This window comes from Leucoraja erinacea, chromosome 1 (genome assembly GCF_028641065.1).
Source record: "Leucoraja erinacea ecotype New England chromosome 1, Leri_hhj_1, whole genome shotgun sequence".
NCBI classification, from domain to species: Eukaryota; Metazoa; Chordata; class Chondrichthyes; order Rajiformes; family Rajidae; genus Leucoraja; species Leucoraja erinaceus.
In genome coordinates this window covers 65,880,262-65,900,346 of record NC_073377.1, presented here as the reverse complement: position 1 = coordinate 65,900,346, position 20,085 = coordinate 65,880,262, and the positions used below count along the sequence as shown (strand labels likewise).

At 42.2% G+C, this 20,085-nt stretch overlaps 1 protein-coding gene across 1 annotated transcript in view; it reads right to left on the bottom strand.

Annotated features, from left to right (window-relative positions):
* The window catches only part of usp46 (ubiquitin specific peptidase 46), a 60,776-nt gene extending 40,924 nt beyond the window's left edge, over positions 1 to 19,852 (bottom strand). Inside the window, 1 exon segment of the mRNA XM_055636346.1 lies at positions 19,399 to 19,852. Within this exon segment, the coding sequence (XP_055492321.1) occupies positions 19,399 to 19,434 (36 nt within the window). The 5' untranslated portion in view covers positions 19,435 to 19,852.
* Between the last annotated feature and the right edge of the window lie 233 nt (positions 19,853 to 20,085).

The following is a 20,085-nucleotide window of genomic DNA, read 5'->3' as shown; positions in this document are numbered from 1 at the left end:
AAAGATGATAAACTTATTTGGCTACATCAAAATTCATTTGTCAGAGATTTGCTCATTCACTTGGTCTAACAACCCTTTGCAAATGGTTTCCAACCACAGTTAGATCAAATGTGACGTCAGTACACTTGGGTACATGTATTTCTCTCCTATAATTAAGACATTCATAAATCAGATAAAATATGGCACTTTGAGAAGTCGTTACAGAGCACAGCCTGCTAATTATCTGTATTGTTCCTTTACCAGTGCAGAATTAATTACATAATCACATCAATACCTTTCCTGCAATTCCATTAGCTTCAACTCTGCTACACTCCTTCATGGGGCACATTATCAAATGCCTTCTGCATGTCTAAAGACATTCACCCATCTGCTATTTGAATAACCACTTCCAAAAAGAAAAATAACTGGATGTATCAGGTATGACCTGCCCTCCAGAAATTGAACTGGTTCATTCCGCGCAGCTGAACATTTTCAACATATTCAGTCTCTTTATTCTTAATAATAAAGAACTAATAATTTTCTAACACTAGATACTAAGTTAGCTGGTTTTCCTCTCTCACTTAAATAATGGTGCAGCATGCACAATTTTCCAATGCTCATAAAATGTACAGTGTCCATAATGTTTGGGACAAAGACCCATCATTTATTTATTTGCCTCTATACTTCACGCTTTGAGAATTGTAATAGAAAAAAAAAATCACATGTGATTAAAGTGCACACTGTCAGATTGTAGTAATTCCTGACGCTATCCCAGATTGTATAAAGGCCATTTTTATACATTTTGGTTTCACCATGTAGAAATTACAGCAGTGTTTATACATAGTCCCCCCATTTCAGGGCACCATAATTTTTGGGAAACAGCATTGTCATGTAAATGAAAGAAGTCATGTTTAGTATTTTGTTGCATAACCTTTGCATGTAATGACTGCTTGAAGTCTGCGATTCATGGACATTAGCAGTTGCTGGGTGATGTTCTGCCAGGCCTGTATTGCAGCCAACTTTAGCTTATGCTTGTTTTGGGGGTAGTTTTTTTAATTCAGCATATAAAATACATGCTCAATTGGGTTCAGATCAGGTGGTTGACTTGGCAACTCAAGAACCAGAGTGAAAGGAGCTTTGAAAAACCCCTTTGTTGCTTTAGCAGTATGTTTGGGATCATTGTCTTGCTGTAGAATGAACCGTCATCCAATGAGTTTTGACGCATTTGTTTGAACTTGAGTAGACGGGATGTGTCTATACACTTCAGAATTCATTATGCTACCACCATCAGCAGTTGTATGGTCAATGAAGATAAGTGAGCCAGTACCTTCAGCAGCCATATATGCCCAGACCATAACACCCCCACCACTGTGTTTCACGGATGAGGTGGTACGCTTTGGATCTTGAGCAGTTCCTTCTCTTCTCCATACTTTGCTCTTGCCATCACTCTGATATAAGTTGATCTACGTCTCATTTGGCCCCAAGACCTTTTTCCAGAACTGTGGTTGCTCTTTTAAGTACTTTTTGGCAAATTGCAACCTGGCCATCCTATTTTGCGGCTAACCAGTGGTTTGCATCTTGCAGTGTAGCCTCTGTATTTCTGTTCATGAAGTCTTCTGCCCACAGTGGTCAGTAACAAATTCACACCCGACTCAGGAAGAGTGTTTCTGATGTCGGATACCACTGTTACGCCGATGACACCCAGATCTACCTCGGCACCAAATCCCCTCACAACCCCCTCCCCTCTCCCATATCAACTCCTATTTGTCAGCTATAAAAACCTGGATGCAACATAACTTCCTCAAACTCAACAGCGATAAAACAGAATTCCTCCTCATAGGCTCCAAATCCACACTCAGCAAAATCAATAACCCCACTCTCACCATCGACGGCGCCACTGTCTTCCCATCTCCCCAGGCCCGCAACCTTGGCGTGATCTTTGATTCCACCCTCTCCCTTGAGCCTCACATCCGCCATGTCATTAAAACATCCTTCTTTCCCCTCCGCAACATCGCCAAAATCAGACCCTCTCTCACACCTCCCGCTGCTGAAAGACTCATCCATGCCTTCATCGCCTCCCGACTGGACTACTGCAACTCACTTCTCCTTGGCATCAGCTCCACCTACATCAACCGACTCCAACTGGTCCAGAACGCAGCTGCCCGACTCATCACTCACACCAAATCCTGGCATCACATCACTCCAGTCCTCAAACAACTTCACTGGCTTCCCATCTCCCACCGGATCACCTACAAAATCCTGGTCCTCACCTACAAATCCCTCCACCATCTGGCCCCTCCATATCTCACTGACCTCCTCTCCCCCTACCAACCCTCACGGTCCCTCAGATCCACATCAGCCGGTCTCCTCTCCATCCACAAGTCCAACCTCCGCAGTTTTGGGGACAGAGCCTTCTCCAGGGCAGCTCCCAGGCTATGGAACTCCCTCCCCCAACTGATCCGCATTTCCGTGTCCCTCACCATCTTCCAGTCCCGCCTCAAGACCTATCTCTTCACCTCTGCCTATCCTTAGCCCCACGTCCCCCTCCCTTTTCATCTGTGCTTGAATTGCCTCATATTGTGTTTTGAACTGAATTCTGTCTTTAATTTGTGTACTAGTCATGTCTCTACTATTTATTTCATTCCCTTACATGTTTTTCCTCTACTTGCCAAATTTTTGTAAGGTGTCCTTGAGACTCTTGAAAGGCGCCCATAAATAAAATTTTTATTATTATTATATGATCTGTGCTTGTGGATTTTTCTTTATTCTGGAGAGGAATCTTCTGTCATCAGCTGTGGAAGTCTTCCTTGGCCTGCCAGTCCCTTTGCAATTAGTAAGCTCGCCAGTGCTCTCTTTCTTCTTACTGATATTCCAAACAGTTGATGTTGGTAAGCCTACAGTTTGGCTGATGTATCTAACAGTTTTATTCTTGTTTCTCAGTCTCATATGGCTTCTTTGACTTTCATTAGCGCTACTTTGGTCCTCATGTTGATAAACAGCAATAAAAGTTTCCACAGGTGATGGAAAGACTCGGGGAAAGACTAGGTGCTGAGAGCTCTCTTATACCTGCATTAAAGGGGCATTTAAACACACCCGAGTAAAGATTACCGTGGAGAAAAACTTCAAGGATCTGCTCAAAGCTCCAATATAGAAATGCAATGTCTGCACTGGCCATTAACATCCTCGAAGCAACTGAGAAAGTATTGAGAAAAGAGGCCCTGCGCAAGTGGCGGGAGGAGCAGACTAACTCATAAACGAACTGGCCCCTCCCTTCTCACCACTACCTGCCCCATCCATTGAAGAGTTTGCACTTTCCATGTTGGTCTTATCAGTCTCCTTAGAACTAAAACAAAGTGATGTGAAAGCCATCAATAGGGAGCACACATCCAATTTACAAACAACTTCGGACAACGAGAGCACAGGCCTTGAGGTTGTGTAGTTTTAAAAAGAACAAATGGATATAAACAAGAATGCCATTATTTTTTAACTCGCATGTAATGATCATATTTCTAATCTTGCTAATGAAATTTTATGCTGCATTGATCCATTAAATTAGGTACACTACATATTTTTTATTACTGGTACAACTTTCAAGATTATATACCAACAGCTACAATGAGCTATGTTTTAAAATTAAACTTGTTAAACTCATTAGCACGTTTGTTTCTGTTTCTCATAAAAGTTTAATATGAGCAAGGTTAATATGAGCAGGTTAGGGCATTTTTCCTTGGAGCGCAGGAGGATGAGGTGTTGAGTGGAATTGAGTATGAATTTAGTTTATTGTCACATGTACGGAGGTACAGTGAAAAGCTTTTGTTGCATACTAACCAATCAGTGGAAAGACAACACATAATTACAATCGAGCCATAGAGGGGTGATCTTATAGAGGTGTATAAGATCATGAGGGGATTAGATAGGGTAAATGCACAGTCTTTTACTCAGAGTAGGGGAATCAAGAACCAGAGGACCAAGGAAAGGAAAGATTTAATAGGAACTCAAGGGGCAACTTTTTTCTTTTACACAACAGGTAACAAGCTGTATGGAACTAGCTGCCAGATGAGGTAGTTGAGGCAGGTACTACCACAACATTTAAAATACATTTGCACAGGGGGTATATGGATACGATAAGTTTAAAAGGATATGGGCCAAAGCAGGCACGTGGGGCTATGTAGATGGGGAATTTTGGTCGTTGTGGGCAAGTTGGATCAAAGGGCCTATTTCCACCCTGTATGACTATGTCTCCAAGCTGAAGATTATAATTGTAAAATTGAACTGGTACTTCTGCAAAAATGCTAGCATAAACATAGATTTGGTACTTCTGCAAAAATGCTAACATACACAGAAAACGAACGAGCAGTAGATACAAACTCAGTGGTAACCTTGATAAATGGGATTGGTTAAAAATAGGGAATGCTCTATTTATAGGGAAAGCGACAAAGCAAATTCAATAGGCTGAATGGTCTACTATTTTAAGATTCTTATGCAACACACAATGCTTTCTTAAGTTCCTGCCAACGTTACTGTGCAAATAAATACTGTCCCGCCACAGAGGCTGCCTGATGCGCCGAGTTCCTCCAGTAGTTTTTCTTCCCTCGAGATTCTGAATGCCCTGGATAAATGTCAGACTTTCCCTTTCTAGAAGTTAAACATTACTGAGAGTCCAATTCATCCACGCTGCCACATTTAATTCTTCACCAAATAAATCTATGATTTACAGTTTTCAACAACTTTTTTTGCATCAAGTTCCCCTGCAAACTATCACAATCAGAAGTTGACGAGAAAGGAAATTAGTGGGCAGAGTGTATGGATATTATGGGGAGTAGTCAGAGCAAACAAAAACTTGCTTCAGTCTAAAAGCAATTGTACCACAGCAATATATCCGTCTGCCTTTACAATCAGAAATATTCTGGGTCCTCGCTCAACCCCACTACACATTACTTCCGAGATCCATGCATCAGAAAAAAAACGTTCCAGCTTAATACACCTCTCTTCAATATTTACCTGCAGCAAAATTCCAGGTAACAAAAGCTTATTGCATTTGAATATTAAGAATACATACCTCCATAATGTTTGGGCCAAAGACCCATCATTTATTTATTTTCCTCTGCACGCCACAATTTGAGATTTGTAATAGAAAATATCACATGTGGTTAAAGTGCACATTTTCAGATTTTAATAAAGGTAATTTTTATACATTTTGGTTTCACCATGTAGAAATTACAGCAGTGTTTATACATAGTCCCCCCATTTCAGGGCACCATAATGTTTGGGACACCGCAATGTCATGTAAATTAATGTAGTCATGTTTAGTATGCTGTTGCATATCCTTTGCATGTAATGACTGCTTGAAGTCTGATTTCAAGCAGTCACGGTGGCGCAGTGGTAGAGTTGCTGCCTTTCAGCGAATGCAGCACCGGAGACCCAGGTTCGATCCTGATTACGGGTGCTCTCTGTACGGAGTTTTTACGTTCTCCCCGTGACCTGCGTGGATTTTCTCTGAGATTTTCAGTTTCCTCCCACACTCCAAAGACGTACGGGTATGTAGGTTAATTGGCTTGGTAAATGTAAAAATTGTCCGTAGTGTGTGTAGGATAGTGTTAATCAGGGCTCTCACTTAACTTTTTTTCCTTGTTGCCAGCCGGGCAACCTCAGCAGCTTTTTAGGTTGCCTAATGACAGTTTAGGTGGTCATTTAAGACGGCTTGCATGACGCGTGCGATAACGTGCTCGGACGAAGCGTGTAATTACCAGTCGGAATTATGGTCAATGAAGCATTCACATATTATTTCTGCTTCAAATAAAGTCGCAAACTAAACATATTCACCAATCAAGACACGATATATACCACAATGACATGCAGCAAAATTATAATACAGTATCTCAACTCTTTTTACACATTGCAATGAATGCAATGTCTATTATCTCTTTCCACTTCCAAACAAAAATCTGATTGGATTATTCAGCGTATGAGGCTTGGCGATCGCTTCGCACAACACCTACACTCAGTTCGCAATAACCAACCTGATCTCCCGGTGGCTCAGCACTTCAACTCCTCCTCCCATTCCGAATCCGACCCTTCTGTCCTGGGCCTCCTCCATGGCCAGAGGGAGTCCCACTGCATATTGGAGGAGCAGCCCCTCATATATTGCTTGGGTAGTTTACACCCCAGCGGTATGAACATTGGCTTCTCCAATTTCAGGTAGTCCTTGCATTCTCCCTCCCTCCCCTCCCATACCCAGCTCTCCCACAGCCTACTGTCTCCATCTCTTCCATTCTTCTTCCCGTCCCCCACCCCTCCCGACATCAGTCTGAAGAAGGGTCTCGACCCGAAACATCGCCTATTCCTTCGCTCCATAGATGCTGCCTCACCCGCTGATTTTCTCCAGCTTTGTCTACCAACGTGATCCCACCACTGGCCACATCTTCCCATCTCCTCCCCTGTCGGCTTTCTGCAGAGACCGCTCCCTCCGTAACTCCCTGACCAATTCATCCTTTCCCACACAAACCACCCCCTCTCCTGGCACTTTCCCTTGCAGCTGCAGGAAATGCTACACTTGTCGCTTTACCTCCCCCCTTGACTCCATTCAAGGACCCAAGCAGTCTTTCCAGGTGTGGCAGAGGTTCACCTGCACCTCCTCCAACCTCATCTGTGGCATCCGCTGCTCTAGGTGTCAGCTGCCCTACACCAGTGAGACCAAGCGTAGGCTTGGCGATCGCTTCGCCCAACACCTCTGCTCGGTTCACTATAACCAACCTGATCTCCCGGTTGCTCAGCACTTCAACTCCCCCTCCCATTCCGAATCCAATCTTTCTGTCCTGGGCCTCCTCCATGGCCAGAGTGAGGCCCATCGTAAATTGAAGGAGCAGCACCTCATATTTCGCATGGGTAGTTTACACCCCAACTGTATGAACATTGACCTCCAATTTCAGGTAGTCCCTGCTTTGTCCTCCGCTTACCAGGTATCCCTCGGTTCACTGTCTCCGGGGGGGCCCACTCTTCCTTTCTTCTTCCCGCCCCCCCTCCCCCCGCACCCTCATATCAGTCTGAAGTGTCTCGACCCGAAACGTCGCCTATTTCCTTCGCTCCATAGATGCTGCCTCACCTGCTGAGTTTCTCCAGCATTTTTGTCTACCCATTCACACAAGTTCTGTTACCCCACTTTCCTCACCCACTCCCTGCACATTAGGGGCAATTTTACAGAGGCAGGTACGCGTCTTTGGGATGTGGGAGGAAACCCAAATGCTTGCAGGGAGAATGTGTAAATTCAACACAGACAGTGCCCGAGAATAGGATCACACTCAGATCTCTGGCATGTGAGGCAGCAAGTCCACCATCTGTGCCACTATATTTTATTTTCCAACACACAAAAAATTATACGTTGATAACTTTGGATACAAAAAAAAGAGACTATCCATTTTCAGTCATAAATCTCTAAGTGACGCTATGTCCCCCTTTACAGCTACTGTATGTTTTAATTCAGTTCAAGACTATGGGGCAGTACATTGGCCATAAAGTTGCGGCCTAAAATTGCCAGAGACCCGGAATTGATCCTGAATATGGGTGCCGTCTGTATGGAGTTTTGTTTTCTCGTTTATAACATTGCTTACAGAGTACTATGTTTACATATTCTGTTGTGCTGCTGCAAGTAAGGATTTCATTGTTCTAACTGGGACGTGAGAGAATAAAACACTCTTGACTTACGTCGCTAATGTGTGGGATAGAACTAGTGTACGGGTGATCAGTGGTCGGCATGGACTCGGTGGGCTGAAGAGCCTGTTTCCACGCTGTATCTTTAAATTAAACTAAAAACATTAAAACCAGAGGAAATCTAAAGAAGGGTCTCTACCCGAAACATCACCCAATTTCTTCTATCCAGAGTTGCTGGCTGCTCCATGGAGTTCCCCCGCACAATTAAACCATGGAATAGTCTTCACCCTACCATAGGTACCCAACTAAATTTAAGGTGGCTCTTTTTTCCCCCAAGAACCCTTTTTTGCTCAAGTCCAAGTCAAGAGTCAAGAGAGTTTTATTGTCATGTGTCCCAGATAGGGCAATTAAATTCTTGCTTGCTGCAGCACAACAGAATATGTAAACATAATACAGAACATGAGATAAAAGTTCAGTGTGTCTATATACCATAGACCATATATATACACAATAAATAAACAAATAAAATGCAATAGGCTGTTATTTTTCAGAGTTTGGAGTTTGGTGGTGGTAGGTCCACCAGTTTAAATTCCATTTGGAATATTTTTGGAGGGCCAGGAAACCAAGAAGCAAGAGTTACTCCAGGGAGTTACTCCAGCACCAGGCAGTGATTCTGCGTTGGTTTTCAGCGGTCGCGGTGAGGCGGCAACCGGACAGCAATGGCGGCCAGATCTCCCACAATGCAAAGGGAGGGAGAAAGTGGCCGATGCCAACCAGTTGCCGTGGCAGTGCGCATGTGCAGGGCGGCACATGCGGACAACCACGGCCGATGATGTGCTGGCCGTGGTTGTGCGCATGTGCAGAGGGAGGATGTGCAGGCCGTGGCAGTGTGCATGTGTAAGGCGGCCTGCCGTGCCGAGAGCCGAGACCCGATAGCCGAACACGGATGGCGGGAGGAGACTGAGAGTGACAGAGAGGGATAGAGAGGGGGCCCGCTCAGAATTAAATGATAGGTGTCCCGGGTGCTTGCCAAGCCGGGCAAAATGGCATGGCTTTTAGGTTGCCCCGCGGGACTGTAGATTGCCATTGGCACCCGGGCAACCGCTAATTTCGAGCCCTGTTAATGTGCGGGGATCACTGGTCGGCGCGGACCTGGTGGGCTGAAAGGGCGTTTCTGCGCTGTATCTCTAAAGTAAACTAAACTAAACTGATGGACATCACCATGAATCATATGTCTTCTCTGGTGATGCTCTGCCAGGCTTGTATTGCAGCCATCTTTAGCGTATGCTTGTTTTGGGGGCCAGTCCCTTTCAGTTTTCTCTTCAGCATATAAAAGGCATGCTCAATTGGGTTCAGATCAGGTGATTGACTTGCCCACACAAGAATTGACCATTTTTTTGCTTTAAAAAGCTCCTTTGTTGCTTTAGTAGTTTGTTTGGGATCTGCTGGCCAATGAGTTTTGAGGCATTCGTTTGAACTTGAGCAGATAGGATGGGTCTATACACTTCAGAATTCATTATGCTACTACCATCAGCAGTTATATCATCAATAAAGGTAAGTGAGCCAGTACCTTCAGCAGCCATACATGCGTAGGCCATAACACCCCCACCACCATGTTTCACAGATGAGGTGTATGCTTTGGATCTTGGCCAGTTCCTTCTCTTCTCCATATTTTGCTCTTGCTATCACTCTGATATAAGTTAATCTTCATCTCATCTGTCCACAAGATCTTTTTCCAGAACTGTGGTTGCCCTTTTAATACTTCTTGGCAAACTGTAACCTGGCCAACTTATTTTTGCAGCTAACCAGTGGTTTGCATCTTGCAGTGTAGCCTCTGTATTTCTGTTCATGACATCGTCTGAGGACAGTGTCATTGACAAATCCACACCTGACTCCTGAAGAGCGTTTCTGATCTGTCGGACAGGTGTTTGGGTTTTTTTCTTCTTCTTATAGAGATAATTCTTCCGTCATCAGCTGTGGAGGTCTTCCATGGCCTGCCAGTCCCTTTGCAATTAGTAAAGGGCCTGTCCCACTTGGCCGTCATTTACGCGACAGGCTGGTAGTGACGAGCGACAGTCGCGCGACGGTCGCTCGGATCATCATGCGCGCGTGACATCATTTGAAGATAGACACAAAATGCAGGAGTAACTCAGCGGGACCGGCAGCATCTCTGGAGAGAAGGAATGGATGATGTTTCGGGTCGAGGTTCATCTTCAGTCTGAAGAAGGGTCTCGACCCAAAACGTCACCAATTGCTCTCTCCAGAGATGCTGCTGGTCCCGCTGAGTTACTCCTGCATTTTGTGTCAATCTCCAATTTTCTTGGCCCCGCTCTGGGAGTAGAAGTGAGGGCGGATCCCAATCCGCAACGCCGTGAGCCCCAGGCCGAGCTCGGCGATCGCTTGCCTGCTTCTGCTGCTGTTAGAGGTGAGATGTGGCGCTGCGCCAGGGTGTCCCACTTGGCCGTCATTTACACGACACGCCGGTGGCGCGCGAAGATTTCGTGCAGAACGAAAGCCTGGAGCGCTGCGCGATACCGCGCGCAACTCCACACTCCTCCACGCCACTCCTTGCGCCTGCCCCATGCTACCCACATGCTACCAGGTCACGTAAATGGCACGCAAATGACAGCCAAGTGGGACAGGCCCTTAAGCTCACCGGTGCTCTCTTTCTTCTTAAAGATGTTCCAAACAGACTAGGTGCTGAGGGCTCTCTTATACCTGCATTAAAGAGGCATTTAAACACACCTGAGCAATTACATACACCTGTGAAGCCATGTGTCCCAAACATTAAGGTGCCCTGAAATGGGGGGATTATGTATAAACACTGCTGTAATTTCTACATGGTGAAACCAAAATGTATAAAAATGGCCTATTATTAAAATCTGACCGTGTGCACTTTAACCACATGTGATATTTTCTATTACAAATCTCAAATTGTGGAGTAACAGAGACAAATAAATAAATGATGGGTCTTTGTTCCAAATATTATGGAGGGCACTGTACAAATTGTATGAAAATTACTGCCTTTTCTTAAACCAAATATGTTTTAATAAATGTTGTACATAAGCTTGTTCTTTTCTCTTTACTACTTTTTATAAATTATATTTTATTTTCCCAGCGACCATCAGAATTTCTTGCTTAAAATTCCTATTCTAAAGAAATTCATTCCATGCTAATATTTCAGGCATGCAAAGTTATGCTAGTCAAATAAATGTATAAACTATTTCCTTGTATAAATTTGAATACAAATTTTGCACAGACATTCACATGTGCTGAATTATCTCTTTATTAAATTCTGGTTAAATAAGTTTCCAGGAATGAATAGAAATAAGGAGAGGATTTTAAATCTGGATCAGTCTTGAAGAAATAATTGTGCTTCCACATTACCAGAAGTGTAGAGAACACACGCAGGGTTGCCTGCGTCTGGATGGCATGAACGTTGAATTCTCCCAGTTTTGTTAGCCCTTGCTGTCTCCTCCCCTTCCTTAACCCTCGAGCTGTCTCCTCCCATCCCCCCGCCCTCGGGCTCCTCCTCCTCCTCCCTTTTTCCTTCCTTCTCCCCCCCACCCCCCATCAGTCTGAAGAAGGGTTTCGGCCCGAAACGTCGCCTATTTCCTTCGCTCCATAGATGCTGCTGCACCCACTGAGTTTCTCCAGCATTTTTGTGTAGAGAACAAAGTTAGTGTGATAAATAAAAAATATTTCACATATATATCCAATAGAGAATTGAGAAGAAACTTCATAACTTGAAAGCTACTGTTGAACCTCATGTACTGGTGTCCAGCCAACAACCTTTCTCTCAATGTCAGCAGGACAAAGGAGATAGTGACCGACTTTGGGAAGTGTAAAGCTACACATAGCCCAGCTGGCATTGATGTTACGGAAGCAGAGATGGTTGAAAATTTCAAATTCCTGGAGTCAATATCACCAACAACTTCTCCTGGACCACCTATACTGAAGCAACGATCAAGAAAGCACACTAACGCCTCTACTTCTTTAAAAGGCTAAGGAACTTCGATATGTCCTCTAAAGCTCACCAACTTCTACAGATGCACCATAGAAAGTATTTTATCAAGATGCATCACAGCTTAGTTTGAGAACAGCTCTACCCAAGACTGTAAGAAATTGCAGTGAATTGTGGACACAGTCCAGATCATTACACAAACCAACCTCCCTTCCATTGACTTCCTTTATACCTCACACGGCCTGAGCAAGGCCAGTAGCATAATTGAGGACGAGTCGCACCCAGGCCACTCTCTCTTCTCCGGTAAAAGGTATAGAAGTGTGAAAACGCACACCTCCAGATTCAGAGGCAGTTTCTTACCAACTGTTGTCAGGCAACTGAATCATCCTACCATAACCAGAGAGTAATCCTGAACTACTATCTACCTCATTGGTGACTCTCGGACTATCCTTGATCGAACTTTGCTGGCTTTATCTTGGACTAAACGCGATTCCCTTATCAAGAGTCAAGAGTCAATTTAATTGTCATTTGGACCCCTGGAGGTCCAAACGAAATGCCGTTTCTGCAGCCATACATTACACACAAATAGACCCCAGACACAACATAATTACATTTAACATAAACATCCATCACATAGCTGTGATGGAAGGCCAAATAAACTTATCTCTCCATCTACCTCATTGGTGACTCTCGGACATATCCTTGATCGAACCGGGTCTTGATGTTGGCGGTGTTTATCTTGGCCATTCCAGCCGCGCGGGGCAGTGATGTAGGCCCCGCTCCAGGAGCTCTTCGACCCCGCAACTCGGGCGGGAGAAGTCGCCGTTGCAGAAGCCCCGAAAAGCGGTCTCCCTCCAGGGAGCTGTGGGCTCCTGGTGCCGCCGCCCACAGACCTGTCGTTGAAGCCTCCGACTCTCCGGCAGCAGCAGCAGCAGCGGCAGCAGCAGCGCTCCACCACCGCTCCACCATTATCATGGATCAATACACTGTAAATGGCTGGATTGTAATCATGAATTGTCTTTCTGCTGACTAGAGAGCACGCAACAAAAGCTTTTCACTGTACCTTGGTACACGTGACAATAAATTAAACTAAACAAAAATAAGGACAGTGAAACCTCCTACCATTTGAAGTAAGCGACATGAAGAGCATTTGCACATTTAAGAGGCAGCCATCTAAACTCATGAGGGAAAAAGGGCCAATGGGATATGTGGTGGCACGGTGGCGCAGAGGTAGAGTTGCTGCCTTACAGCGTTTGCAGCACCGGAGACCCGGGTTTGATCCTGATTACGGGTGCTGTCTGTATGGAGTTTGTACGTTCTTCCTGTGACCTGTGTGAGTTTTCTCAGAGATCATCGGTTTCCTCCCACACTACAAAGGCGTACAGGTATGTAGGTAAATTGGCTTGGTAAATGGAAAAATTGTCCGTAGTGTGTAGGATAGTGTTGATATGCGGGGATCGCTGGTCAGCGCGGACCAGGTGGACTGGAGGGCCTGTTTCCACGCTGTATCTCTGAACTAAACGTTATAGAATGCTTTATCCTCATTTAGAGTTTAAACATCAAAAGAGGCCAGTTGGGGCAAAATGGGGTAATTTCTTTGCTGTTCATATTTTCGCAATCCAGAAATCTGATGTTACAATTGTGTAAGTTTGGTTTTACTTAAAGTTTTTTTCTCGGTTTCAAAAATAGTGAAAATTCTGATAGAAGAGTTGTCAGTGGTCAAAGACAAAATAACATTTTACTATCCCCTAATATATACAAATGTAGCCAGTGAGGAACAAAACTAACCTTGCTGATAAATAATAAGAAAATAATGTATCGAAACATGACTTTGGCCATTAACTACCGAATAAATGGGCAAGCGATTGACCATAATGACTTTATCACAACAAATTAGGTAGAATTTGAACAAGATATCGATCGGGTGTTTCACCAGGAAGATTAAATACATTATAACCGGCAAATAATGCTACATTAATGTATGCAAATTGTGTATTTGATTCAATAGTTGAGCTGTTGAACATTCATAAAGACCAGACAAGTCCCAAATTCATTCGCTGCTTATAGGGGCAGTTCAATTCAGCTAGAAGACATGTTACCAGCGACCTTATAAATCAGGAGTAAGGCTTAAGATAAGAATCCAAACATAACAATCATCCCAAAAATACTATTTGAAAAGCCACTGGAAAATGTTTGGGATCTATGGAATTCTAAAAATTGTCAAACAGCTTTCGAGTTAACAGGAAAATTACAACAGCTGAAATAAACGGACAAAATCTACCAACATGTTTTTCCATGTGAGCACTACACTGAGCAGGATTTGTTACATTCACAAGAATACACAGATCTTCACTTCTTTGGAAAATATTGTTACATGTATTTCAATGACCATTTCAGGTGAAGGACAAAATCAGAACCTCTATCTCTTATACTTTGGTAATCAAGTCAGTGCATATGCAATTTTCAAATCTGCCGTGGAAAATTAAATGGGTTATGAAGTTAGATTCTCAATGTGGTTACCCCAATTCTGAACTATGGCTCCTTCTGAACCTTCTGATTTTGTAGTCGGCAGGGCAGTACTCTGCATATCGCCAACTTGGACAATTTTACATTTTTATCAAGCCAATTAACCTACAAACCTGTACATCTTTGGAGTGTGGGAGGAAACCGAAGATCTCAGAGAAAACCCACGCAGATCACGGGGAGAACGTACAAACTCCATACAGACAGCACTCGCAGTCGGGATCGAACTCGGGTCTCTGGTGCTGCATTTTGCTGTAAGGCAGCAACTCTACAACTGTGCCACTGTGACTGTTCAATATTAACAACAAATATAAAACTTTTTAAGAAAGGCGGGAGAGAGAAAGAGGGAATTATAGAACAGTTAGCCTGACATCGGTGGCTGGGAAGATGCTGGAGTCAATCATAAAAGATGAAATAGTGACACATTTGGACAGCAGTAACAGTATCAGTCCAAGTCAGCATGGATTTACGAAGGTGAAATCATGTTTGACTGATCTTCTGGAATTTTTTGAGGATGTAACTCGGAAAATAGACAAGGGAGAACCAATGGATGTAGTGTACCAGGACTTTAAGAAAGCATTTGATAAGGTCCCACATAGGAGATTAGTGGGCAAAATTAGGGCACATGGTATTGGGGGTAGAGTGCTGACAAGGATAGAAAATTGGTTGGCAGACAGGAATCAAAGAGCAGGGATTAACAGGTCCCTTTCAGAATGGCAGGCAGCGACTAGTGCAGTACCGCAAGGCTCGGTGCTCAGACCGCAGTTATTTACAATATACATCAAGGATTTAGATGAAGGGATTCAAAGTAACACGAGTAAATTTGCAGATGACACAAAGCTGGGTGGCAGTGTGAACTGTGAGAAGGATGCTATGAGGAGGCAGAGTTGGACAGGTTGGGTAAGTGGGCAGATGCATGGCTGATGCAGTTTAATGTGGATAAATGTGAGGTTATCCACTTTGGTAGCAAAAACAGGAAGGCAGATTATTATCTAAATTGTTTCAAGTTGGGAAAAGGGAAGTACAATGGGATCTGGGTGTCCTTGTACATCAGTCTATGAAAGTAAGCATGCAGGTACTGCAGGCAGTGAAGAAAGCGAATGGCATGTTGGCCTTCATAACAAGAGGAGTTAAGTATAGGAGCAAAGAGGTCCTTCTACAGTTGTACAGTGCCCTAGTGAGATTACACCTGGAGTATTGTGTGCAGTTTTGGTCCCCTAATTTGAAGGACATTCTTGCTATTGAGGGAATGCAGTATAGGTTCACAAGGTTAATTCCCGGGATGGCGGGACTGTCATATGCTGAGAGAATGGAGCGACTGAGCTTGTATACTCTGGAATTGAAAAGGATAAGAGGGGATCTTATTGAGACATATAAGATTATTATAGATTTGAACACACTAGAGGCAGGAAACATGTTCCCGATGTTGGGGGAGTCCAGAACCAGGGGGCACAGTTTAATAATTGGGGTAAGCCATTGTGGTCTGTGGAATTCTCTGCCTCAGAGGCGGTGGAGGCTGGTTCTCTGGATACTTTCAAGAGAGAGCTAGACAGGGCTCTTAAAGATAGCGGAGTCAGGGGATATGGGGAGAAGGCAGGAACGTGGTACTGATTGTGGATGATCAGCCATGATCACATTGAATGGTGGTGCTTGCTCGAAGGGCCGAATGGCCTACTCCTGCACCTATTGTCTATAAAAGGTGAGGAAACACGTGGAATATAAAATACAGCATAAAGCCATACAAACAAACTAATCTAAACCAGTGGTTCTACTCCAAGGGCATCTTCCAACTTTTATGCATATCTGAAGAAGGGTTTCGGCCCGAAACGTTGCCTATTTCTTTCGCTCCATAGATGCTGCTGCACCCGCTGAGTTTCTCCAGCTTTTTTGTGTACCTTTTATGCATATCTACTTCCTCTTTGAAAACAGTTGTTCCATATCATTTTTAATCTTCACATTTATCAGTCCACTACCTTCATATTAGTCAAGTGAATCCGCAAAATATTTTTCAATCAATCTATTTTCCATATCATCCTATAAAAAGTAAACAAGAAATATTTTGCCCTGGCCCCTGATTCGGTAATGTGGTCAATTGCAAGTAATCCATATTACAATTTTTTGTTTCAGTGATATAAAACTGTATCTCAATTACAATAAAGGATATTGATTTATTTTCTGATGACCAGCAGATAAAACTAACTTGGATTTCTTCTTTAATGCAAATGACTGCTTTGGTTTTAATGTAAAGCTTGGGTTTTTAATTCTGATATTCAGACTTATTCAAGCCTTTATACAAGTGCTGGTGGAGAGAGTTCAAACATTTTGTAATCCCAGTCACACAAAGCAGATACTGTAAAAAGACACAATAATTGAACAAAATGGAGAACCTCACGCCTTTTACTGGAATTACTGGGGCACCGCCAGAATTTAACAAAAATGAAATACTCAGTTACCTTCCACCAAAGTAAATGAAGTGCATTTGAGTATTTTGGGTTGAGGAGCGTCAGATATTTTTTATGAGCGCTCTGTTCAAGTTCTGTGTCTGGTGTGACTCAAAGGTCTGCTCTCAAAAACTGGTAATTATGAATACAATCAGAAGCTGCACTGTTCTAGGTCTCTGGAAATCCAGCAATACTCATGTAGAAGGCAGCCTCCTTTAGATTCTCACAATTATAGATCATAATATGAATGGCTATAGTTCTTCACAATAATTGTACAAGAACTATAACCATATGAAAATATCTCTTGGGTGATAGATTTTGCTTGACATTGTAATAATATTCACGCGATTGAGGAGAGAATATATCTTAGCAACAAAAATGTGTGACAGATTGAAAGTTTCACGAGTAGAGGGAAGAAAGTGATCTTTAAAGAAATTCCAATAATTTTAATATGGTCAAAGGACTTGTTCTTTGTCTTGCTCACACGGAGAAAAGTAACCAATTCCATACAATTGTAAATATAACTTAGAGCATATTACTTTGCAACACAAACCCATTTCAATTCAAGGGTGCACTGTCATAATGTTCAGCATATTCTTTCAACTACACATAACTGAAGATCATAATGAGGTATTCGCAATAGCTACTTTGTAAGTTCAAATAATTAAAAAGGCCCAATAAACTGCAGAAATGTATTTAATGTTAATTATTATATACATTTGATAAATGATAACTAAGAGACTGGGTCTCAGTGTAAAATAGGATTTTTGTGCCAGCCAAAATACTACAGTTTACAGTAATTATTAAATTAGCCGGGAAAAATAAAACAAAAAACATATACTTTCACCTCAACAATCAAAAATGCATTGGATACTTTGTTACTGCTTGATGATGATGGAATACTCTTGTCCTTTATCTTACATATTGTTCACAACAGGAACATTTCCTCCATAATATAGGACCAATAATTTGCAACATTCCTTCACAAGTATTAATTCCTTGCTTAAATATTATTTGACTGAATGCTTAAAATATCAAAAATAATTCCACATTCCTATTCTTGTTAAAAAAGATCAAGCCACAATTTTCAACAAATCACAAGAACTGCTGTAGGGTTTACAAATTTAAGATAGTTGCACAAATTGCTCCCTTTGAGCTTTCTCCTAGCATATGAAGCATGACCACTGCACTTATCAGCTGTAGTTGTATTCTATAAGTAAACTTCAGTCAAGCTTATGGTCTCAAATACACTGCATTTATATTATTAAACCTTCATAAAGTAAAACATGTTGTTCTATACATAGTTAAAGTAATTAATTTAAATAATTCCACTGGGTTATTTTTTAAAGTATTAATTTCACATATATTGAAGCCAATTAAAACCTTAATCATCACTTTTTCATTGGATTAATGACAATGTCATATTTTTCTTTGCACAGACATAAGGGTAATCTAAAAAAAAGAATAGTTGAGTTAGTTTTGTTTTCTGAATGGAAAACTATAAACACTGGGATACCTAGTTAAGTAAACCGCTATGCATCATAATTGTATACTGTATGTCATATTTGTTCCAAATCACAAGATGCAGTCGAATTCTAACCACAACAACATGCTAAAAAGAAAAACACTAGTCTTATTAAATAAATGTTTTGAAGCAGGGACCAGTACCATAAACATATCTTGTCTATGATACAGATATTCTGTTCCCTTTCCTGCCCCAAAATATGAAATCAACTACGAAGAGCAGGGCAGTAATGTCAGTCACAAACTGCCAATATCAATCTATGTTGGAAAGTTTAATATTCCAACACATAATGCAGCTAACATCCTAACTAGTCCACAAAGTTCAGATAAAGGAAAAATATATGAATAATTGTATGTATTGTGTTGGAATAAATAAATCCTCCTGCTTTACAAGATAATTGAAGGCGGAAACGAGAATTCCGCCCATCTCCCCCCTCCCCTCCCCTCCATAATGCCCCATGACATAAATTAAACGCTTCTTTCTGCCTTGCCTATATCAACAGTAAAGCTACCCACTCTTTTCTTTAAATTCATCCACGTAGAACGAGCGTCAAGTTTCCCACTGTAGTGTCCAATTGTTTGTTCAATGATTCCTGGATTATTATTTTTTACTTAAAAGGACGTTTACTCTGAGTCTGCTGCGGTTGTTAAGAGTTTTTGTGGTAATTTGAGATGAGTCATCCTCCGCCCTATAACTTTCATTTAAAATCAGTTAAATGAATACTATACTTTAAATAGTTAACGGTAATGTAAGCTTGTTTCAAGGGTCCCAAACTTATTTTTTTATCCAACAATACACCTGCACATCTCGTTATGATTGATTAAATTCCAACAATTATTTTTGGAAGTATATTTTTGATACAAACACAATAATTAGACAACATAATTATAAGGTATTTTCAGTTATTTTTTCCCCCAAACACAATGTACCATTACAGTTAAATTGCAATTCTACAGGTTCAAAGCTGCGAATGTTTTCAATGTTTAGAGATCATTTTCTCTGTGCTCAAAGAAGTTTCACTTTGATTCAATTGCAATTCGATTAATATATGAGCTCGTTAATATATAGTGATAACAAGTCGAAACATCGGTTTCGAACTATTTATGCATATGTCGATTTTAATCTCAAATTAAGTTTTTATATTTTGCAAAGTGAATTTAAAATGGCACAGAACTTCAAATCAGCCTCGGTACTCAAATCGGCTGATTAAAACTAGAATTTGCCCAGAATAGGTGGGCAGCTATCCGCATTGTAATCAACTCAATAGGCTTGTGTAACCAGTCAATATAGCCCAAAAGCATCCACGGCCGTCTACTCACCATATTACAAATTGAAGCGATGTTTCTGACAGTCATTAGTTTGCAGCCTGTGGTCCCTCCGCCATCTTTATGAAAATATTATAAACCCAGGGGAAAAGAGGAAGAGAGGTGGACAGTAGTTTTGACAGGAGTCGGCGACGAGATCGCTACCGGCTGATGGTGTCTACAAGCCGGCAAGACTAAGGTAAACAAAGCGCTGAAGCGGCTCTGAGCCCTCGCTCATTGAAGTAGCTGCTCAGGCCCATCAACTGCCCAATCCCACCCACCACCCTAAAAATGGAAAATATTAGCAGGTTTTTGCCATGCGGTAACTGGCTCAGCTTGCTTGCCATGATATTCGCTTTAAATGCATAATGGCGATTCCACGCAAAAACGGCGAACTGAAAGTCGAACAACTGCTAACCCCGTTCCGGATCGCCCGTGACAGCAAAATAGGGCGAAGAAGGTGTTTGATGGATACCAGGTTTGTCCAGTTAGAAAACGGATCAAGTTGCCAATCATATTAAAACCCGAATTGCTTAACCAATCATTGCTGTCAGGACTTTTCGCTAAGGGTTCGTCATGTTGTTCTTGATCTCAGTCTGTTCGGTTGGAAGGGGTAATATTCGTAAATCTCAAGGTCGGTTCAGCAAATTGCTAAATATATACACGCATATATTAATCAGACAATTTCAGTTTATTTTAACG